General features: G+C 54.0%; 6 protein-coding genes across 6 annotated transcripts; 2 read left to right on the top strand and 4 right to left on the bottom strand.

Annotated features, from left to right (window-relative positions):
* Nucleotides 1-2,338: 2,338 nt before the first annotated feature.
* On the bottom strand, nucleotides 2,339-2,907 carry JN550_013326 (uncharacterized protein; the record flags this gene model as incomplete). The annotated part of the gene is made up of 3 exons (XM_049311900.1): nucleotides 2,339-2,389; nucleotides 2,440-2,711; nucleotides 2,784-2,907. 3 exons carry the CDS (start codon nucleotides 2,905-2,907, stop codon nucleotides 2,339-2,341), a joined length of 447 nt encoding a protein of 148 aa, XP_049164718.1.
* Nucleotides 2,908-3,611: 704 nt separating this feature from the next.
* JN550_013325 (uncharacterized protein) lies at nucleotides 3,612-6,818 on the top strand (the record flags this gene model as incomplete). Its single annotated transcript, XM_049311899.1, has 3 exons — nucleotides 3,612-3,755; nucleotides 3,814-4,142; nucleotides 4,193-6,818. 3 exons carry the CDS (start codon nucleotides 3,612-3,614, stop codon nucleotides 6,816-6,818), a joined length of 3,099 nt encoding a protein of 1,032 aa, XP_049164717.1.
* A 1,074-nt stretch (nucleotides 6,819-7,892) lies between these two features.
* Nucleotides 7,893-9,688, bottom strand: JN550_013324 (uncharacterized protein; the record flags this gene model as incomplete). The annotated part of the gene is made up of 2 exons (XM_049311898.1): nucleotides 7,893-8,943; nucleotides 8,991-9,688. The coding sequence occupies 2 exons, from the start codon at nucleotides 9,686-9,688 to the stop codon at nucleotides 7,893-7,895; spliced, it is 1,749 nt and encodes a 582-aa protein (XP_049164716.1).
* Nucleotides 9,689-17,003: 7,315 nt separating this feature from the next.
* Nucleotides 17,004-18,416, bottom strand: JN550_013323 (uncharacterized protein; the record flags this gene model as incomplete). The annotated part of the gene is made up of 1 exon (XM_049311897.1): nucleotides 17,004-18,416. One exon carries the CDS (start codon nucleotides 18,414-18,416, stop codon nucleotides 17,004-17,006), a length of 1,413 nt encoding a protein of 470 aa, XP_049164715.1.
* A 557-nt stretch (nucleotides 18,417-18,973) lies between these two features.
* JN550_013322 (uncharacterized protein) lies at nucleotides 18,974-20,399 on the top strand (the record flags this gene model as incomplete). Its single annotated transcript, XM_049311896.1, has 2 exons — nucleotides 18,974-19,150; nucleotides 19,428-20,399. 2 exons carry the CDS (start codon nucleotides 18,974-18,976, stop codon nucleotides 20,397-20,399), a joined length of 1,149 nt encoding a protein of 382 aa, XP_049164714.1.
* Nucleotides 20,400-20,565: 166 nt separating this feature from the next.
* On the bottom strand, nucleotides 20,566-22,219 carry JN550_013321 (uncharacterized protein; the record flags this gene model as incomplete). The annotated part of the gene is made up of 3 exons (XM_049311895.1): nucleotides 20,566-21,483; nucleotides 21,581-21,730; nucleotides 22,052-22,219. The coding sequence occupies 3 exons, from the start codon at nucleotides 22,217-22,219 to the stop codon at nucleotides 20,566-20,568; spliced, it is 1,236 nt and encodes a 411-aa protein (XP_049164713.1).
* Nucleotides 22,220-22,602: the final 383 nt, after the last annotated feature.

Here is a 22,602-nt window from a genome sequence, read left to right as displayed (position 1 = left end):
AAACTTCAAAGTTAAGCGACTCCGGGAAATTGCCAAAGACCCAGACGGCCAGCCACCGACGGCACGCTCGCCATGGCCGAGGGCACCACCTCGAAAATAACCTGATCCCACTCCAACCTCAGCGCTATTTTGCCGTGCGACTCGCTGGCCGGGCGCCGCAGCCTCTCGTCAGCTCGCTCTGTCTGTCTGCGCCTCGTGCCTCGTGCCTGGGCTCCCCGATCCTGTCCAGATTCCACTGTGCCGTAGTACCTGTTCGGGTCGGGGGGCGCTTGCACCGTTGCACGATCTCGACGATTCAGAGAAGCTTAATCCCGCCAGAAGCAACCTGTCAATTTAAGCGACCAGGCGCTCAATTCTTTAGTGCGGCATCGCTGCAGATACCAACCAGACCACGCCCCGATCGTCGAGCGGTGGTTCATCGCCTAGAGCTCACAGCTTAGCTGCCTCTGGTGCTCTTCGGCAAGTGCTATGTATGGTACCTATGCCCGTCGCCATGTCGTCTCGTAGTAGGGAAACCACCCCACCGCCTCCGCCATTGGCCAAGGACTGCCAGCATTGTTTCCCATTTCCCGCGCGAGGAATGCTGACAGGCCAGAGGTTGCAGTCTGACGATCCCACTGAATTGAGAGAAACTAAAGAAGCTGATCGCTGCTCGCTATGGATCCGCATGGATCCGTACCTGCATTGGCGTTGACGGCCTGCAGGGGCCCCAGTCCCAAAGCGGACACAGCCCGGGGTAGGCACGGACTGTTTGCTGACCAGCCCGGTCACGTCCAATGAAGGCGGCTTGAACCATCATCGCGAACCCTGGGCCTTCACCGTTGCTGAGAGCTAGCCTTGTTGTCAATTTTGGCTGTTGTCCACTCCAAGCCCGCTCCAAGCAACGGGGCAACCTGCGCCTGCGCCTGCGCTCCCCCTTTTGCAGCATCCTGGATCCGGGGTGGCAATTAGGTAACGAACCCACGGAGATTTGGGCGCGTCCCAAATTCGGTAGCAACTCTATTTCCATCCCTAGGGCCCTGCCTTTTCTCGTATGTAGTAATTAGAATTGCTAGTGCTGCTGTCATACATGGGACTTCGGTACGTAGTACATACGTAGTAGATAGCTTCCTGGCAATCCCCAGAGCGCCGTGCCGACTCTGCCTGCCCCCTTGGACGCTTGGACTTGGAGGCTTGGGGCCGGTTGTCGGTGTGACGGCCTCATCCAAATTCCCCATGCGATACGATCCCCAGTCTGCCAGCCTATCCCGAGTACCCCACATGCTCTAATTGAGCAATCCCATCGATAATCAGCGAGCACGACCTCGTCAATCACTCAGGAGTCCATTATTCAAGCTTTCATCTTCGGCGGTAAAGGCGTTCGATCGAGCCTCGAACTGCTGATCATAGTGCGCCTCATATTCCTTGATTACTTATTCTCTGCAAAGCCCCCAAAGCCATCGTCTGCCCCCTCGGCACTGGTGCCGTGACTGTCTCCTGCCATCGATCTGGACCCCTTAACTTGCGGGTTAATAAGTAGTTAGTGCCACTCATTACACAAAGACACGAATCCAGTGGCCTTGGCTTCATCATACGGGATAGCCAAGACGCGCATGAGGCCCTATGTGATGCCATCAGACAAGACCAACAGGTCCCCGCCATGGCACTACACTTGTCCAGACTCTTGATGAAATCCAGAGGATGTTGAGTGTCGATAGGCTCCCGTAAACCCTCCAACTCATGGGCTGTTGCTTCCTCTCTTTCCATACTGCCGCCTCCTGCCGCCTTGCGACGAGTATTGCCCCGATCGCTAACTTAGCTAGAGGCAACTCGTCATGCTAGACTGATACTAGCTAACATCTGGTGCCGGGAGGCCATTTTGAATAATGTCTAGCCGCTACGTTTGTCGTATGGTAGGCACAAAAGAATAATCCAATCTCCACGACCTTGAATCCTTTATTAAACTACTCGATTATTGCCAACATGCAATAACGGCCAGATTTCGGTACATTGAAGCAGTTGTCACCGTGACTTATAAGGTATCAGTGAAACATTGTTTGAACAGCAATGCCCAGTGTAGTACGCTGAATTAACTAATTTTTAGCTGTAATCATGGTGTACCCCTCAAAAATGCTGAGTTCCCCATCTTCCGCCTTGGCTACCTATCCCTTCCAAGGCGGGAAAAGAAGCCAGATCATGTCAATGTCTGATCAGAAAGAAAGTTATCGGAAGAACTTCGTACAGACTGGTAGCTCCTCGATAAAAGCCGCGGTACAAAAGAAAAGTCGGCCCTTCGGCCTTGGAGCTCGGAAACAAATTCCTTCGGATTCATACTGTTATTACTTATATCGAATGCGGTTTATAGCTGGACGAGTAGTCCCAGGAACACCGAGGCGGCAATGAAGCCGATCTACGAAGAATCAGTCATACGTCCAAGAACCTTTTGACAATCATGCTTACCGAAATACTGCTGACGCCACTGCCAGAGATGGGAGGATCATCAGATCCTGTGGAGTTTCCATGAACCATTCCCCCGGTCCCCATCGGCATGTCCATGCCGGTCACACTCGTCGTCATTGAGCCCATCTCGGTCATGCTTGCGGTCATAGCATCTGAATCCGTCATATGGTCGCCAGAATCCATTGAAGAGTCTTCCGTCATGTGTGTGGCCATGGTATCGGTTGCCATCGGTGCTGTGTTTTCAGTCGCCGCCATGGAGCCGTGGTCCGCGCCTGTTACCGATGACGGGGAATTAGCATCTAAAAGGGAAGTAGAATTGATATATGAAGTTGGTGAGGCCATACTCTGTGCTGGTTGTGTGGGCATGGAGTCAGCCATATCGGAAGACATGGCGTCTCCCGGCATGCCGGCCATGGCACCAAAGGCCGAGCCGGCTAGGGCAAGCAGAGCAAACTTCTTGAAAGCCATTTTTAGGTTTTGGGCTGTATACTCGAACCGTGCGATCACTCGAATAGGAGCGGCTTGGGAGACAGAAATAGTAAAACGGATATCCTTTGAAGAAAGCAAGGATGTCTAATGTTGAATCGGGACAAAGGCACAAAGAAAGCCGCCATCATTACACTGGGGTGATGGGAATTTTATCCCCGGGCCAAGAAAGGAAAACGGAACAGCACTGCATTCCAACCGTCTACTAGGAAACCCCAGCGCTTGTTGAAGGATGCAAACGGCACATATGTCTCAAAGGATGTCTCTTCTCGACCGGCACGACGCCTGGTGTGGCAACTGATTCAATACTAGCTACAAGCCAAGCGGGAACAGATCTGCGACAATGAATTCTATGGCCGGCGTGAATGAATATCAAAGTTGCCTCAATTCCGTTGTCTGCGGCAGTACGGGTTACCTAAGTGAGTAGTTAGTAGCAGTGGAACGATAGAGTAGTTATCCCCCCTGACAAGGTCACGTGGGTTCGTGGTTTGATTGGGCGAGAATGGATCCGTGCGTGGTCCGGCACCTCTGAGCGGCAACCAATCAATGCCCCTAGTTAGCATGGAAAAATCGACGGCTGCGCAACGGCGATATCTGGGATCGCGCCAGGTTTGAAGACACGCCCCTTGGTCAATCTAGACTGGACTCGAGATCCTCGTGGCCAGAACGTCTATTGCCAATCCAGTATGTTGCGGGCCAGTCGCGCATATGTGTGCTGGCGATGCGCTGCCCGTACGGCTGGCTCTCCTGGCCGGCTCCAGAGGTTAGAGCCCTCGGCTGGCCTGAGAAATGCGCCGCCCTCCAATCGAGCCCAAGGAGAATCACACAGAGTAAGTCAAGCATCCAGCAGCGCTATACGACGAGCATCAGGATTGACACGCGCAACAGGCTTTCGCGACGGTTCATCATGCATCTGGCGATGTGCCTGTAGCCGAAGGGGCCACTTCGTCCAAGGCTGCTGCTTATTTGGCTACCGGAGGGAAGCCTCTGGGAATCCGGCAGAAGCTGAAGAAGTGGGCAGACGAGAATCCCTCGGAGTCAACGGCCATGCTGACGGACCATGCGTACGACGGAGAAGTATCCAACAACTTCACGCGGCCGCAGAACATCTCGATGGCCCAAATGGATGTTAGCTCGCCCCTTTTCGAAGGCGACGAATTGAGTGACTTGCGATCTGATGAGATCCAATTGCAAGCAGGAGATCTTATTGAGATGAGGTATGAGCCCGTTATCGAAATGGATACTCCGTCGTGCTAACGCCGAGCAGCTCTGATGCATCGAGGCGACCGGTGCTTGCTGTTTGTCTGGGACGTTTCAACGGCTACGAGCACTTCTACACCAACAGTGGCAAGTGGTTTAGTGGTCTTGGTGTCAAGTCCCTTTTTGTAATCCATAATTTCGCTGAGCCTGCAGAGCTCGAGCCTATCATCGCGGAAATTCCCATGAACGAGCTGTCCCTGGACACGATCAATGCGCTGAGGGACTTGGGCCACGATCCCTCGCGATCGGCTGGTGCTCCACTGTTGAAGAAGATGATAGATTTCACCCAAGAGGCTGAAGCAGTTTACCAAACATACGCCGGCACACTGGACGCGTCCAGTATGTTCATTGGAGACCCAGACAAGCACCGATACCTTACACTATACGAGATTGCGGACCTTCTCCTGCCGTTTTCGATCAAGAAGAACGGAAGGTTTATCCCAGCAGCTCTATACGCTGTTCACAGGTCTCTCCTCCTGGATGAGGTCTTCTTCAGGCCGCTCAAACGCACAGGTCATCGAAGGTCATATCTGTTCGAAGTCAGCCCCCTCTCAGAAGTCCGTACAGTTCAAAGAGTCGAGTATCTTATCCGAGACTACCTCGAAATGCCTGGCTGGAAGCGCAATATACAACCGGTTGACGGTACGAACGTAACAGACTTCATCGCGCACGCCCGCTCAGCCATCGACCAGACCCGATCCGTAAGGAAACTCTCACCACATGGTATCATTGGTCCCTCGACTTCTAGTACGAAATTGGCAGTGGAATGGACATCTACAGACATTGAGATGCTCAAGTTCATGGAGCTTTGGGCCGCTTATCAAAGGTTCCCTAACTATTCCCGCCTTCAATGCATAGGAAGTACAATACTTCGCTTGCTCAAACGATACAACGATATGAGGCTTGATATGTCAGCTGGGTGGACTTTTCTTCAAGAAGTCGGCTGGATAACTCCGTGGGAGATACAATCGAGGTACGGGATCCGATTTCCGGATGTGGAGATCAAGAAAGGAGGAGGCTTTGCCCGAAAGTTACCAGGATTGACTAGCGGCCACCTGAAGCCCGACATTCTGGCTGATCAGCGCAAGCAATGGAGGGGTTTGACTGCCTTCTGTATTGACGCCACGTCCACGGTAGATGTTGATGATGGCATTTCCGTGGAACGCACTTCCAACCCGGAAGAAAATTGGATTCATATCCATGTCGCAGATCCGGCATCATCAATCCTACCGGATTCGCCTATCGCGAAGTTTGCTGAGTTGATACCGGAGACAGTATATCTCCAGGGTCATTTCTCTCGCATGCTACCGGCGGATGTTGGTGTGGCCAACTTCTCTCTGGCTCCCGGCAAGCCGGCCATGACGTTTAGTGCGCTGGTAAACAGGAGTGGTACTGTGTTGGAGCACAAAATTACGCCCGGCATATTGCAGGATGTGGTGTACATGACTCCTGAAGCTGTCAACGAAGCACTTGGAGAGACCCGAGAGGACCCCACCGCATCAGACGAGGAAATGGTGGTTGGCGGCGAATACACACCGTGGCCTGCCACAAGAAAAATGACTGAGCCGCAAGAACTGACTGTGGAGCAGAGAGCTGACCTCGCTTTACTCTCAGAGCTCGGGAAGGCGGTTCAGCAGAAAAGACTGGACAAGGGCGCGACGCCTTTCTTTCAAGCACGCGCGACGCCAACAGTGTCGCTTGACGGCGTGACTCAAAAGGACGATCCAATGGGTTTCGTTACTGTTGCTGGCGATCCCGTCATCCGAATCAACTACGCGGCGCGTACGGGCACGGACATAGTAGAGAACACCATGAAGCTTGCGGGTGAGATAGCAGCGAAGTGGTGCCACGAACGAGGCATCCCTATCCCATACCGCTCGCAACCACACGCCTCCCAAAACGATGTTCTCATCAAGCAATATATGCAGGATGTCTTGGTGCCTCTCTACGAGTCCGGAACAAGTCCTGATGATAGTCACTGGCGGCATTACCGGGCTCTGCTCGGTGGCGATGAACTTTCCACTGTCCCTGGGCCTCATTTCCTCATAGGGGCTGACATGTACACCAAGGCGACCTCCCCACTCAGACGCTTTGGCGACCTCATCGTTCACTGGCAGATACAGGCGGCTCTGCTGGAGGAGAAGAGACGCGGCGAGTCCCTTCTAGGGAACAAGGGTGAATCCTTCCTGCCCTTCACACGCAACCGGCTCGACAGGATGTTGCCCATGCTCCTCGTCCGTGAGAAGCAAGCGCGGCTCCTCAGCAACGGCAACGGTGCCGACCAGTGGATGTTGCAGGCCCTGGTGCGCGCCTGGAAGTTCAACGAGGCTCAGCTGCCCGAGACCTTCCGCTTCACCGTCAACCACGTCGTTCCCAAGAGGAACATCATGGGCAACATCAACTGGTTCAACCGCTCCGCCCTCCTGCGACCCAGCGCCCTGAACGACGTGGTGAGGATGGCCGACGTGCGCGTCAAGGACGTCTTCGAGGTCAGGCTCAGCGACGTCAACGTGCATTCCAACACCGTCCTGGTCGAGGCCGTTCGGCTGCTCGAGCGGACCGGCCCGACCGCGGATGTCCCGGTCCCGGAGAGCCCCCTGGTGGAGGACACGCCTACGGCCGCTACGGTTTGAAAGTCTCCCGAGACGCGAGGAATGTGCTATATACTCTGTAAAATTACTCGTTGGTCATGTGAAAGACAGATAACCGTATTAATGAGAATGGAAACTCCAGGCTTGGAATTGTAAATTAGACAGATATGTAGCAATAGAGGAGTTGTGTCGTTTCTCACTTGAAAGCAAGCATCCTGTGCCAAGGAACAATGCCGTTGTGTTGCATGCCGTACATCATCCCGTGGCACATTCTCGGGCCGAGGAATGACAATGGCACATTATCCAATGACGGCTCAAGGGGCAAGTATGGCTCACATTCCTGAACACCCCTCCAGTCCCCGACGGGGAGCAATACGAGGACTGTGTCCCGTCATGTCATGGCAGAGTGATTTCAAGACAAGGATGTTTCGACATATCTATGTGTATTGTATGACGTGAATGATACATAAGTCGTGTAAAGACGCTCGGATCAGCACGCACACTACTAAGCCTTCCAACAAATGTACAACAACCGACATTAGCTTCGTGGCCCCAAACAGGTTCCATTCCAGAAACCCGCAAATGGGGATCGAAGTCGAGGGCCAAGCTATAGTCCCGTTGGCAGGAAACCGTTCTTCCATCAGGCGCTTGAACGCCGGGGCCAAGCCCGCATTTCTTGCGGGCAAGGCCAGAATTATTATTCGGGGGCCGCATGTATTTCCGTTCCCAAACCGCCTTTTTTTTGTTGCCGCATGATGACGTGTGTAGACGATGCATAATAGCATGAGGAACGCCCGTGATACCCGATAGCCCCCAAATAACCCTTTCCCATGTATGCTGCCAACCTTGTTTCCCAACGGCCGTAAAAGATGATTTATCCCAAGCCGCCGTGCCAACCCAACTTCCTATATACCCGGATGAGGCCGCCAGAAATTCCAAGGATAACTTGGTTTATAAAAAATATTCAAATCAAATGACCTCGAGTGAACGCCGGTTGCAATGCGCTTTCAAATCAAAAGTTGGCTCTCCATGGCCTTTTGGTAAAGACTTTGTTTGTGTGAAGTTGTCCAAGAAAAAGAATCCCTGCAAAAGTGAGCCGGATGCCGCCACGATCCTTCACCTTCGCCACCCCACATTCCAGATCACATGAGCGATGTCCCTGGCCGTGTTGACAGTATCAATAACGCGGCCGATGAGTCCGTCGTTGCCCTGGCCATCACCTTCCTCGTAGGGCATGAACATGCCCGACTCGGTGCGCCGCATGCCTGCTGGCTCAGCAGCCAGACCGTTAGAGGAGGGCGACCGTTGTAGACTCGACTGCCGCGACTGTGACAGAGCGTCGGTGGGGCTAGACACTGGGGTAGCATTCATCTCCTCGTCAATCTCCTCGTCATCACTATCTCCAGCGAAGAAGTTGCCAGACTGTTTTGAAGGACGTAAAGTCTCTTGAGAGTACGAAGGCGATAGCAGAGGACTGCGGAGTGGACCTGTACTGTGCTTCATGGCGGTGTCAGGTAAATCAGGAGTATCTTCCCGATACTTTAATGTCGTTGATGGTAGCATCGCAATGGTCTTGCTTTCGGTGCTGAGGTTGGTCTTGGGTTTCGGCCTAAAAGGCATCTTCTTCGACTTGGTGCTCTTCATCATAACACCACCATCGTCCGAGTCACTGTCGTAGTCCTGGTTCCAGTAATCATCCTCCGCCTCTTCTTCGTCCTCGTCCTCCCCTTTGACCTCGACTGCGATGCACTGCTTCACCTGTTCATCAAAGTGAATGTGTTTTCGCTCAGCCGTCGGGGATTCGACGCCAGACGAAGCATTCGATGGTGCAAGGCTGGTATTCTGGCGACTTAACCTTCGGGATGCAAAGGGGAACGTAACAAAGTCTGTAGTGGCCCGTTGAAGGATGGGCCTGGCTGTCCTAGCGTTGGGGTCGCTCTGCTGTGCTTGAACCGCAGCAGCGGCTTGTTTGAGAAGGGAAGAAGATGAAATAGATCTCTGAAGCATGACCTCAGACATGCTGCGCTTCTTTAGGATTGGCTTCTTCTGAACGAACGAGTCTGTGCGAGACAAAGTCGAACTGCCCTGCTCGGTGTCGGTGGACAACAACTTCGTCGGGCCTGTCTGGAGGGGACCGTATAGCCATGTCACGTCACAGTCCTTGAGCCTGTGATGCATTAGCAGTCATCTCCGGATATGGGGTGGCCAACCTACCAATTCAGTGTCTCTGGTGAAACCGTTTTTAGCCCATATTTAGACTTCATCCACGTCCGCCAGGAAGCGTTTTCTAAACGAGGGGCATTGGTGTATTCTGTCCGCTTGGATACGATGTAGCGCCATGATGACCAAATATCCTCCTCTTTCCAGTCATGCGACAAGTAGTCAACATGTTGGGTTGGATGATGCCTCACGGCCGTGTCATCTTCTGCGTGCTCAAGGGCCACAGGCGACTCGGGCCGAGAGGTTACGGCAGATGTATCATGATCTGTTGGAGAAACTGTGTATGAGTCACCCGTGCGCGGGCTGGTTGGCGGCTCCAAGTCTTCCAATTGTGCAAAATAGGAGTTCCTGTCGTAGGGTGAGTAGAAGATATTGTCGTCGGTATCCAAGCCGAGGTTCTCCTCGCAGTTTCCGTCCAGGGAAAGATTGGTTGCCGGGGTTGACGAGTAGGATGGGGCGACGGACTCGGCGTGGACGGTGCTGGGTGATGATGGAGCGGAAGAAGGACTCGAACTGGATGGGATGTGGTAAGGTTGATAGCTGCCGCGATATGAATCGCTGATTCGTGATGTGGAAGCCGAAGTGTGCAATCCAGACGACTGTGAGGTCAGGAACTTGGGCTGGGAATGGGACCGCTTCAAAGGCGATGAAGAGAAGAAGCCACTGTCTTCGGATGAAAGAACCACAGCCATGTCTGGGGTTGAAGCGAGGTTTCCTCCCAAGCGCAAGTCTACACCGTCACCTGTCCTCCTACGATGCAGCTCCTGTCACCGATCAAGATCGAGACGAGATCCTCATAGGAACACAGCCTGTCGCCTCCCAGATGCAGTTCCCCCAATATAATTTGCGTTTGTTGCCGGGTGCGCAGTACGGAACGAGCGACGTCGTGCAGAATCTGGTCGAGGCGGAGTTTTTAATGCGTGTAAGAGACAAAGGCGGGAGTCACCCGTTTGTATGGCGGAGTGGACGGTGAGTGCGACCCTGGCGTGGTGTCGCGGTGTCGGGGATGCGTTTACGTCAAGAAAGCGAGGTCGAGGTTTGAGGAGAGCCTCGGGAGGAGCGAGAGCGAGAGTGAGAGTGGTGAAGAAGTCGAGCGTCGGGGCAACTTGCAGGCTGTGAGGCGACGATAATGGTTCGGGTGTGGGAGGGCGTCTCCAGATAAGAGATGCCGGCTCAGCAAGGTGTGGGAAGGGCTGTCCCCAGGGTGAGGTACAGACAGACAGACACACAGTACTTTGGGGTAGGTATGTAGTTTTAGTCAACGGGCAGGAGGCGGCTTGCCTGCGAAGGGGGAAAAAACCCAAGGTGGGAGATGGGATACCGGGAGATCGGAAGGCTCTTGCAAATTGCAAGGATGCACAGGACGCGGAGGGGGTAGAAATGCCACTTAAACAGGGATCATCGACCTCTGGCATCCAGATCGAGCCAACCAGTACCTCGAGCGAGGGCGTGGGATGGAGGGTAGGCTAGCCGACGAGAGGATGGGGGAGTCTGGAGACGGTGAAGGGGTACAAGAAGAATTAAAGCCAGAGAGCACAGCACACGGCATGGGGGGTATTCGCATCACACGGTGCAAGAATCCAGGGCGCGCACACACGGTCGGCTCGAATCTCCCTTGGCTGTGTCTGTATTCCTGTAGTTACTGTACATGCGTTCTCGACGCCTGAGATCGACTTAAGAACTACAATGTGTCTGCGATGCGGTTCGGTGGAACCTCGCTCCAGGTTCCCACTGTCCACAAACAACAACAATAATAAGCCTGCGCCGTGGCCCGCGCAAAGAAGCTCTCGTAAAGTGAGACGCTCGACGGGGCCCAAGTTGCAGGACAGAGCGGTGGATATCCCATCGGGCACGCATGAGCCTAGGGCGGAGACGGTGCAAAGGCAAAATACGCTGAGATAGGTACATGCACAGGGTCGGGTGCTACTGTACGGATACCTTGGAACAAGAATGAGGACGAGAAGCGCAGGGCAGGACAATGGCATCAGCGCACCAGAGCGCATGCCTGGACTAACCTGACTGACTGGCTGACATACACACGTACAGACACACTTACACACACAGAGTTACCTTACATGCGCTCGCTCGCTCGCACGCACGCACTACCACAGGACTTGCTTGACGCATGCAGCTGCATCGCGGTGGAGCGCCAACGACGGCGTTTTCGTCTCGACCATTCAAACTCTGCCTGAAGACACCGAGACAACGCCTAGCCAGTGACCCAGAACTGCCCAGTGGAGATGGGCAGACGAGGCGCGGCGGGGGCCAGGGAGGCGACAGTCCAAGACCTGGGGGAACGGGGCCCCTGTCTCCGACCCGTACTAACTGCGAAAAACCGGCGAACAGCGGTGCCAGGTGCCGATAGGCCCCCTGGGGTACGGTAGCTGGAGAAGCGAGCATCGCCATCCTCGATAGTGTACACAGTACGGAGCGAGCAGCACTCAATTTCAAATCCAAAAGTCAGTCAAATCAGTGCCAGCCCTCCGCCCTGTCTTACCCAAGCCAAAACCGCCGCCTTCCCATCGCTGGACCCCTTTTACTCCGTACAAAATCCCGAGTTGACGGGTTTTGTCTGAATTCTACTAGGGCTCCACCGGCTTGCGGGACTAGACCGGACTGAAGACAAACCGCTGGTTTTGAGCTGATTCGGCCCATCCTGCTGGGAAATGGACGGGGCCTGGCAAGCCTGGGGCCTGGGCAGCGGCCTCCTTGGGCCAATGGGCGCGCTCCTCGTCCTGTCAGCAGTGGGGAAGGGGCCTAGAATTGTCCGCTGCAACTCACGGACGTGGGCACCTTTGTCAGGGCAACTCTGAATCAAATCAACCTTTCTCCCTACATGGGGGTTAGGTAAAAACCCGGATACCCGCTTGGAGCGAATCGTGTTGCTCCAGACGCAATTGAGCGAGAGTTATTTCTCCCTATTGGTTGCTCGTAGCGTCGTTATTGCAGCAATGTGTCCCAGTCCGTAGTTGCACAACGCAACCCAGCTGGAGCCGTCCAACTCTGAGTGCTGGTACAAGGCCGGCCACGATAGTGGTACTTACTTGGTGTCTGTCTGCCTTCTGTGCGTTTCTGGTCTATCCCACTGTCGGTGCTGAGTCGAAGCTTCTTGTCCCTCTCCGAGTGATCATACCGGGCCGCTTACTACTGCACACGGCGAGGACTCTCATCTATAAGGTGCCGCAGAGCCGCAAACCGACGTCAAAGTCAGAGTCTAATATTTCGCAAAGTGTTGCACCTGCATGTCTGGACGGTCAAACCGCAATTTGACTTCATGAGCACGCGTATGCCCTATGAAACATCACGGACAACGTTGACGAAGAACCTGGGGTTTTGCATGGTGGAGATTAGACTTCTGGGGGTGTAGGTTTCCCATATCCCGCGCAAGCACCTCGTAGCCTCTCGTTATCTGAGGTCAGATATGTCATGTCTATCGATATCATCCAGGGGTCCTTTCAAGTCGGAAGAACGGCAATCTAAGGACCTGTCCAGCCGCCAAGGATGGTCAAGTCTTGATTGGCTGGCGTAATCGAGCAAAGATCAATCCTGAGTCTGCTACCAGCTTTCTTATAGCAAAGTACACAGCTCGTAGTGATACGAAGATATTTTCTCTGTGCGAATTTGAATACTAGGACATATCAAGACCTACCCGAATGAAGATAGACGGTGTTATTTTGTCCCTTTTCTCTTCAGAAAACCCTCGCCCTTGTCTCGTTTATACTTGCAAACCTGCGGCCTTGAGTATAGATAACCGCAAGGGTCACTTCATAGTCTCCCAAAAAGAACATCTAGGGGCTTGGGAATGATAGTTGATGACTTCAATCTCAATTGTACCACTTTGGCACAGCAACAAGCTACCATCCCTAGCACCTCGGCCCGTTGAGTTCGCCGCGCAGTTGCTGAGTCACAAGAAGTTGGTCCTCGATGGATTCCGATCCGTCCCGACCACCGCCAGTCTCAAGTCATCTCAAGGATCAAGGATGACTAGCAGAAGTCTATAAATCTTTATTTTTGACCCAGAACTATTTGTTAGGGCGTCCCTGAAATACCAACTAGAATATATCGTTTTCCGCTCTCCGCAATGGCTTTGCCCCCACGTCTTGCCAACCTTTGATCACATACGGAATGCCAAAGGATTGTAGTGTTGAAGACCCCCACAAACCTCCACGCTCGTTGATTCTGTGGCTGATGCATGGAGATATTATATGACATGCCGAGCACCTAGTTCTCGAGTCAATCCTGCAGTTGGTTGTAATTCTTGCGCATATTTGTGCTACCGACGATACGTAGTTGCTTTAGATATCTATCGGGGCAGCACACATCGAGATCCAGATCTTCCAATGCAGAATGATCATATTTTGGGGGAGTATAGGACGATCGACGCAGGGATCAGCAGTTACTTGCAGGGGACGACACCACTCTAAGAAACCTACTTTCAGGGCAGCACAAAGAAAGAAACAGCACTCAGTAATTTACATTGTTCCTAGTGCATACGGTCGTGATTACTCAGAGCGTACAAGGCGAATTACAGAAGCAGAAGGCAATATTCGTAGGCCTTGCAAAGAATGGTTAATTTTCTGGGTCGCCGGTCGCGTTTTGCAGTTTTAGCACCCACAGTACATGTATGAAATCTTATTGCGGGGTCTGATGAGGCCATCAATGTGAGCTTTCTTTTTCTCCTAGACGTCTCGGATCTATCGTCAGCCAGCTAGTTAAGAAGCCTGCTGAGGCGGCTACGTGGAGCAAAGGGGGTTGGTTTCAGCGAGCTATCAAAGCTTCAACGGTACCTTCAGTTACGATCTCCACCGCTCGACGTAACAGGAACGACGTGTCAGATGTATGTGGCTATCAATACGAGTTCCTGATACTGATATACTATAGCCAAGGAAGGTTTTCCAATTTCTTTCTAAACCTTTGTAGCCGCTGACATTGGCCATCATCAAGCTGCGAACCATGCAGATGCTTGGTTTGCTGATGCGATTTCGCTCAAGAGGTGTAGGACCCTTGATCGACAAAACAGACTCTGCGGGGTGCTGAAACCCCCCAACGCCACCTCCAACGTTGGGACCAGAACCTTTCTACCAAGGTGCACACTCGCGGACGACGACCAATCACTTCGAGGACATGCGTCTAGCGTCGAACGCCTCATACAGACTATCTGCCTGGTCTCCTTGACGTACATATATACATGCATACATACGTGCATCTCCGCCACGGTCTTATCTCTGTGGATTACGATACAGTATGCACAGTACCGTATATCCCCGCGAATCCTTCCTGGTGCTTTCCTAATCTTGTTTGAGCAGCGCCCGGCGTGTCTCGAAGAAACATTTTGCCCTGAAGATGTCCATGCATTGCTGTTGATGCAGCACTTTACCAGCAAGGACCCGGGCACTCCATCATAAAGCTCTCAATCGCCGGAAAGCATGGCGGAAAGCATGATCATAACGCGCCAGCGTCCCGTGTGTGTGTGTGTGTGTGTGTGTGTGTGTGTGTGTGTGTGTGATGACCATCCTGGAGCTGCAGCACGCCCACACCGGCATCGCAGAGACCTGCAGTCCAGGTTGTTATTGCGACATGTCGTCCGCCCTTCGATTGGCTCTTCAATCCTTGAAAGGGAAATTTGGGCAGATCACAGCGGCTCTTTGCCTATATCCGGTTCTGATCAAAGAAAGGCGCGTGTTCCCTATCATCTGTTGCAAGGGCGCTGCCGAAGTATGGCATACCTCATATCTGCCGAGATAAGCTATTGCTCTCTGAATACCTACCGGTAGGTTACAGTGCACTCCCCAAACAAATCGTAATACTCAGCCGATCGCTATCATCAAGGTCCTCGTTCACAAATGAATGCCTGGTATCAAGTTTAGAGTTCCGCTTCAAAAGCTGCTTAATCCAATTCGTCCGGGGAACTCTCCAGTCCCACCGACAATCCACCTCCGCCTTACGGGAGAAGTGTCCAGAGGCAGTAATCCGAGCGCTTCCGGCACAACCTCAATTCCCCAGAAAACGCGGCTCCCCCAGGAGTTGAGAAGTGACATATCGAGCTCGCGGGATCATCCTTGCACATTGCCCAAGTCCTTTGCCATCAGCCTTGAGTTCCCCGAAATGTAAGCCCTCGGCCCTTTACAGAGGGCTGAGACCTCGGGACAAGCAGTTTGTTATAGGTCTGCCTTGATTCATTTCACCTTGTGGTCAGGTTGTCTAGAGGCATTATTTAGACATCCAAATTCGTGGTTGGACAATCCCAACATTAGCGGCTCGTCCTGTTTGTCCTGTTATCTATCCTAGTATGTATAATAAACAGGCCTCAAAGTAGCATGATTTATTTGGCACTGGCAGCCGCACCCATCGAATCACTCCCATCAACGTTCATGACAATATGTCACTATGCATGTAGATAACTCCACGCCGCCAGAGAAATAAAATTACGGGAGCTTCTGCCTTGGCAATGATCACGATAAATACACGGCCCATTGCACAGTCAAGGCAAACATCAGTCACAGAAACGTCATTAAGCTCTAGGCCACTGCACGTTGATAGCAAAGAGCCCCGCCAACTCATTAGCAAACACCAGAGTCAATTCCCTATCTCGACACTCTGCCCTACCGTCCGCTATCAAGCCGGACTTCCGTCAGCGAATCACCAGCTCACTGGCGGCATGCTCGCGGAAACCGAAACCCCCTGCCTTTGATCTACTTTACCACCGGACAGATGTTCTGACACACCACAGACTCCCATGCAGCTGGGTTGCATCGCATCGCAGGTTGGCCATGCCTGCATGAGAGCTCCACCCCGACCTGCAGGGAGAGCTCCTGCGTGCTACAATCCTGCTTCCCATCATCTTCTTGAACAGGCCGCAGAAGCCCAAACAAATGCCAGCGGCTCGCCAAAAGGGCACACCCTCAACACGTCATGAGGCAGTGATGGGCCCTGTTTATCAGCCGCCCAGTCGGAGGAGGCTCAAGTTGAAGAAGGCACTTCGGCACCACACCACCTCGACGAAACACGAGCGGCGACAGTATGCTGGTGCGGGCCTATCAAGCGGAACTGCTTGGGCACACTGACGGGCCAAGCAAGGTGACGAATGTTCGCGATTTGTTTCGTCAGCGTCGAGGACGGCACTTAGGCATGCCAAGGGCTTATACCGTCGTCAAAGTTTATTGCCCATTGCGCAGAGATTGCTGTTGATCGGATACGAGTTGCATACTAAACATTGAAGATCTAAGTTCTTCGACATGTCACATCGCGCCCTGCGAGTTATCTGATGGAGCATCCAATCACGTCACACACAATCTTTGATTTGTCGGAATCGTTGTGCTGGAGAAAACAGACGACCCTGCTCAACCCGATCTTATTGCCAGTACCCATGTTAAGGACGGCGCTATACCACCCACCCACTTCGTTTGCTCCGTAGCCCGCATTGGTCCTTGGGGCTCTAGAACTTCCACTCGCATTGGTATAGGACACGCCACATCTTCTGAACTGATGCAACACACGTGTATATTATGTTTGATCAGACCCCTTCTCCTCACCGACCGGTCACGTCAACCTCTTTGCGTGGAGCTTCCAGGCGGAGATCGAAGCGAGGGCTCGCAACCAGTTGCTCCTTTCTATCACTGAGACGCTCTTGCAACCTGGACGGGGCTATAACGGAGATAATGCACTCAGGCTCCACTCGAACGCGGGCCGAAATTGGCCAGACGGGACCTTTTGTGGATTCTGATGGGGCTCGTTTCCTTTTATAAAGATTGGGCGCGGCCTTTCCCGCAGCAAAGCGATGACACCCATGGTTGTTGCATTTTCACATGCGGTCCTTACGGCGCAAGGGGCTTTTCGACCTGACAAGCGCTTCAAGAGGAGGAGCGTAGCGTCGCCTGCACGCCGGTGGAGTTTTTTCGCTCCTTCTCATGCCATTCTTCTCCCGTACCAGACCTAGGTCTGCTTGCCGGTTCCCGGTTCAAGAATTGGTATTGTCATTTGCAAATCGTATCATGTCAGACTAGATCCTTACGTCCGTGGGGCAAAGGCAACCTCGGGAGGGAGCCTGAATGTTGCACAGAACATCCGCTTGGCCGGAGCCACGTCCCGGACATTGTGTATACTGGCTTCGCCATAATTATCGGCATCTCCTGGCACCATTTTGACACCAAGCTCATTGGTCAGGCGCTCGCAGATGTCCAATAACGGCACCTCGTCGTCGCTCTTTAGAGCAAAACAGTGCACGTGAACCAGGGGTAGTTTCGTGCTTGTGTGAGGCACGAAGAGGTCCTCTTTACCGGCATAGATCCCACGGTAATGGTGTACGAAGGTGTAGGCCGATGCGGGAAGATTCATAACGAAATGTGCGATGGTTGGTGGTATTGGGACCTTTTCAGGGGGCGGAAGCTCCTTCTCAGTCGCACCGTTGTCTTGACGATGACGGCGGGCTTTCTTCTGTATGACGGCGTGCTCACCGGCCGTCGCGGCAGCATGGACGGAGTCTGCCGCCTCGTGGATGAATTTGCGCCCATCGCTGTTGAAGGGCCGAACGTATTGCCCAACCTTGTTTCGCTTGATGGCCTCGGTGAGATATTTGTGACTTTCCGGGTTCATGTCATTAGCCCACACAAACACGCCCTTCTTGCCAGCGGGCACGGCAAAAGGCCCAATTCCAGCCATGACATCGCATACCACCTCGCCGGGTTTGAACATGCCGATAAGCCGGGTGTGTTCCTTTTCGAGCTTGCTGTTCCAGTAAACCTTGCTGTAGTCAAAGTGAAAGGCGCAGTCATTCTCGCGGACCTCAACGTCCATGTCGTCTGGGCCGGCGAGTACTTCGTACGCAAAAGTCCGGAATTCAGACTCAGTGCCGACATTGTCGACTTTGTTGATCACTGTGCGGATGTGGGCGTTCTTGTCTACGAGGATCTCGCCAATCAGCGCCTTGTAAGGCCAGTATGGCTCCCGTAGATTCAGGTGCGCAACGTGGCCGGCGGCGTTGAAGCCGGAGGGGATCTCGTCGTGCAGCTCCTCGGGCAGGATCGACGTGATTACGTCCAAGAAGCCATAGTACGAATAATCGAGCTTCAGCTCATATGGAATGACGCCGAGCTCATCCTTCTCAACGCCACCCTTAAGCACAGCGCCCCATGTCTCCGGCTGTGTCGGTTTGGCGCTGGGGTCGAGCAGCAGGCATTTCTTGCCTTGCGACGCCAGGACCGGATCTGGATGCGCGGCGATGGCGTTGATTCGATCGACGCACAGGATTTCTTTGGCCTTTTCGAGCTCGCGCCTATATCGTGCAATGTTCTGATTGCTGCTCACTGTCGCAGCTGCGAGCGGGATCGTCTTGGAGAAGAGGGACCGGTCGAGTGTCCCGGAGAACGGGCGAAGAACCGGCGGGCGGAAGAGCTCCTCGGTCGACGGCGTGGGGGGCGGCATCTTGGGTTTTCTTATAATTGTGCGAAACAGCTGTTGGAGCAAAGACATCGGCAGCCTCTACGCTATAGCAATTGCACGCTATTCTCTGTCGCGAACGTCCGGAAAGAACGTATAAATAGTGCGGTCGTTGGGCGCACCTCGCTCCTAGCACAGTCCAGAAGACTCCAAATCGCAAGGCTGAAAGATTCCCCAAAATTTTTCCACAGGGCTCAGGGACCCCTGACCCCGCTGGCCGATCAGCACTGCAAGGCTGTACTGATGCCGTCATAAGGCTGAGGCACCCGCTAAGCTGCCCCTTGGCCTCACGAGTATACGCGCATGTCGAGGACGTCATGGTCTGGAGACGCGTCTCTTAGATGTATTCGAATCAATATAGACAGACATTCAGCCCTGAGATAAGAACAAAGAGTCGTCCAGCTGTAGACTTACGAGCAGTTATTGGAACTAAATTTTCTTTTCTCGATACCTACCAGCCAATACCACGTCCTCTTGATTTACATCACAGAGTCTATAACCAGCTTTAAGCTGCCAATAACACACAACATTCTTCTGGGAGGATGTCGACCAAGAAGCGCACGATAGATGCCTTCTTCGGCAAACCAAAGTCCGACTTCGCAGACAAGGCCGTCGATGCGAAGAAGCTACGCGCGATATCATCCCAGCCTTCAGACGTCACCAACAGCGAGCAGAGTAGCGAGGTCATAAACGAGAACCTTGAGGACGAGCCCTCTTGTGTAAGTTTACCCTTGCGTTCGCGAATTGTAGTTTAACTCCGACGGAGGAAGCTCCGCCAGATGCTAAAGCGCCCGGCACCGTTTCATACCATTTCATTACAACTGATACTAAGTATTCATGTTTCTGTACTTTCCGGCCCTGTACCATCTCACGCCTACCGGGTCCTCAGAACCTTCTGCGGAATTGATCTCATCCAGCCTCTTGCTTATCTCGCACCATTTTGGTATCTGTCTGGCGTGTTGTCATTGCCTACTGACACACGCATACACCTCACAGGCACCAGCCTATAGCAACCACCCCACCTACCCGTTCCCAATCCCCGGACTCCCGGCCGCCCTGGCCACGGAGTTGCCCTCTCTACCAGCCAGCATTGGGCACACCATCGCCGACCAGCCGGATCTGGACCTGCTGTACTTTGAGCCGTACCTGCCACGGGGCAGCGCGCGGCAGCTGTTTGAATTCCTGCGCGGGTCGCTGCCCTTCTATCGGGTCGAGTACGACATCCGTCGCGGCGGCGTCTCGACGCACATCCGCACGCCGCGGTGGACGACCGTGTTCGGCCTGGACGAGACGTCGCGCTTCGTAGCCTCGTCGTCGTCGTCTTCGTCCTCCGCCGCCGACACCACGCAAGACGGCGCCACGGAGATAGTCGACGCCAAGACGGGCAAGAAGGTCGTCGGCGACAGGTACTACGACAAGTACCCACCGCGACCGATTCCGGGGTGCCTGGATGTACTACGCCGGAGCGCCGAGGCAGCAACGGGCTGCCAGTTCAACTTCTGCCTGGTCAACTACTACGCCAGCGGCAGCGACAGCATCTCGTTCCACAGTGATGACGAGCGGTTCCTGGGCCCGCTGCCGGCCATCGCGAGTTTCTCGCTGGGGGCGCGGCGGGACTTTTTGATGAAGCACAAGCCGCTACCTCCGCCACCTCCTTCGCTCGGAGAGCAAGGGCAGGCGAAGGTGTTGCAGCAGGAGGGAAAAGAGGCCAAGCCGCTCAAGCTGCCGCTGGGTAGTGGTGACATGATCCTCATGCGCGGGACGACGCAGGCGAACTGGCTGCATTCGATTCCCAAGCGCACGGGGAAGAACGCCGAGGACGGCGGGAGGATCAACATCACGTTCCGCCGGGCCATGGTCAAGGGTGGCACCGAGAATTACTACAACTACAACGTGGGCGTAGGGCCGGTGTATAAGTGGGACTCAGCAAGTAGAGAGATGAAGCTGTGGGAGCCGAAGAAGTCATGATGAATCTGATCGATTGGCTGATTGACCAAATAACAGAAAGAAATGGGTATTTGTCTATACATGCCTGGCAAACCTGGAAATCCGATTACCAATAATTAACCGCCATGAAGGCGCCTCAGAATATGCGAGGCGACAAGCCCTCTTCCCCGTTTATATGCAGGTCCCCTTATTTCCCTAACTTGAAGGTGGCCGAGGAGTATTTCCTGAGTGCGTTCAGGAACACCTGGTACCCCACTCCCTGGTTGTCCTCCTGGCAGTAGATCTCAGTAAGTCTGATCTGCCACGGGGGAAAGCCCTGCAGGTCGACATAGGGACTGAACGAGATGAGCAGGTCCGGCTCGTTCAGAACTTGCCGCAGCTCCTCATCGATGACGTCCGTTGTGATGTCGTTCACGGAGATCTTGCCACGTTGAGACATATCGGTGAGCACCCTCGTAAGGTCGACGACGGATTCACGGCCGTCCTCGCATGAGATGAAGTTGACCCCGACGGCCTGGACTCCTGCCGGCATGGCGCCATGACGCAGCTTGGGTCCCCGGTAGTTGGAAGGGCTAATGACACGCATGTTGGGCGAGTGTAGATGCAAATCCGGCGCCTGGTAGCGACCAAACCAGTCCTGCAGCCGCTTGGAGATCTCGCGGTGTTCCCTTTCCATCTTATCCTTGAGGACGCCCGTCTTCTCGTACACGGTCAGGAGCGAGATGCCGGCGGACGCGCACCAAGCGGTGATCTCGGCCACCTCGTTTAGCAGTCTGTCCTTGGCATCGCCGCGTTTGCCACCGTCCTCTAGGGTCAAGATGACACTAACGTGCTTGGGCTTCTTGGGGAGCGACTGAACGTCGCGCTGGATGTACTCGGGTGTGCGGTGGTGGTATTTCAGTATGGATACGATGCCGAGGCTGACAGTGTGGTAGGCAATGCGCACACGGATGTAGAAAGAGAAAATGATGTGGATGAGGGCGTAGGATAGCGCATAGAGCTGCTGGCGTAGGAGCTTTCTAACCCCGAAACGCGACGTTTCTGACGTCGCATTGGAACGCTTTCGACGTGCGTCAGGACTGGACGGCGGAGAAGGTAGGTAGCGCTACGTGGCGGACTTATTAGCTGTCATTTCCTAGTATATAGACCTCCAGCATGGCCGGGACATGTCGTAGAGAGATGGAGAATCATTTGCAACCTACCTTGGCCAGCTCTTCTCTCTGCTGCGCTTTGAGCAGCTTGCCATCGACCTGGGCGTCTGCCCGATACACGGTCGTGTCCTTTGCGCTGAAAGGCATATTGCTGTCGGGTGCCTGGTCGTCTTGGGTCCTGCTTGTTCCAACGTTGCCGTACTAGGGCATGTGTTCCATCAGGTAGAGGCTGTAGGCAGGACAGAGGGAGGGAAATACTGAGAAAGCAAAACTTGTAGAGAGGAGTGGGACAAGGTCTATGTTCGTACACGTCGCCCAAAACAAAAGACACGCAATGCGGACCCGAACAGACACGAACAGCTTGCCTCCTGTGCCAGACCTCGGCGATGCTGTCGAGACCGAGGAACGAGGAATACAAGAGCTGCGGCGCCCAGTGGTGGTGGTGGTGGTGGTGGTGGTAGTAGTGGTTGCCAATTGCCAATTGGACGTCACTGATCGTCAAAACGCAACGTCAACCTGCACCTGCGCCAGCCAGCCAGCAGCGGCGTCCAGTGAGTGGCACATGAATTTACTGCCCAGATGCCCTGCCACAGTGGCCACGGCTTCCGAGGCTAGGTAGAGTTGGGCCTTTGGCGCTGTCCATCCTGCCATCTTAGTGGCGGGCCCCTGCAGCCTGTCCTGCCTGTCCATGTTGTCTGGCTGAGCTTGAGCCCACCTGCAAGACCGCACGCGGACTCGGGTGATGAATCCTTGTGGCTCAGTCGCGCATTTCGGGTCCTGGGTCCTTGGCAACTGAACCGTGGCCCCAGGCCCTGGGGGGCTCTAATCCAACCTCCAAGCAGAAGCAGCTGATCCCTGTCTGTCGCCTGGGACATCCCGCCTCAACCGTCTCTCCAGACTCCAGACTCGTCGGGCGTGCGGACTGTCGCATTGGAACATATCGGTTCGCAAGAAATCGCAAGCGCCGCGGCATGCACTGCGCTGTCGTTTGATCGCTGCTGCGTCAATTCGTCTGTTACTCCAACGCCTTGCCATCTCAAGTTACCAGACATCCCCGCCGGCCAGAGCTCGAA

The sequence above is a fragment of the Neoarthrinium moseri genome (genome assembly GCF_022829205.1).
Source record: "Neoarthrinium moseri strain CBS 164.80 chromosome Unknown scaffold111_Wmoseri_CBS_16480, whole genome shotgun sequence".
NCBI classification, from domain to species: Eukaryota; Fungi; Ascomycota; class Sordariomycetes; order Amphisphaeriales; family Apiosporaceae; genus Neoarthrinium; species Neoarthrinium moseri.
This window is presented reverse-complemented; position numbering and strand designations above follow the sequence as displayed.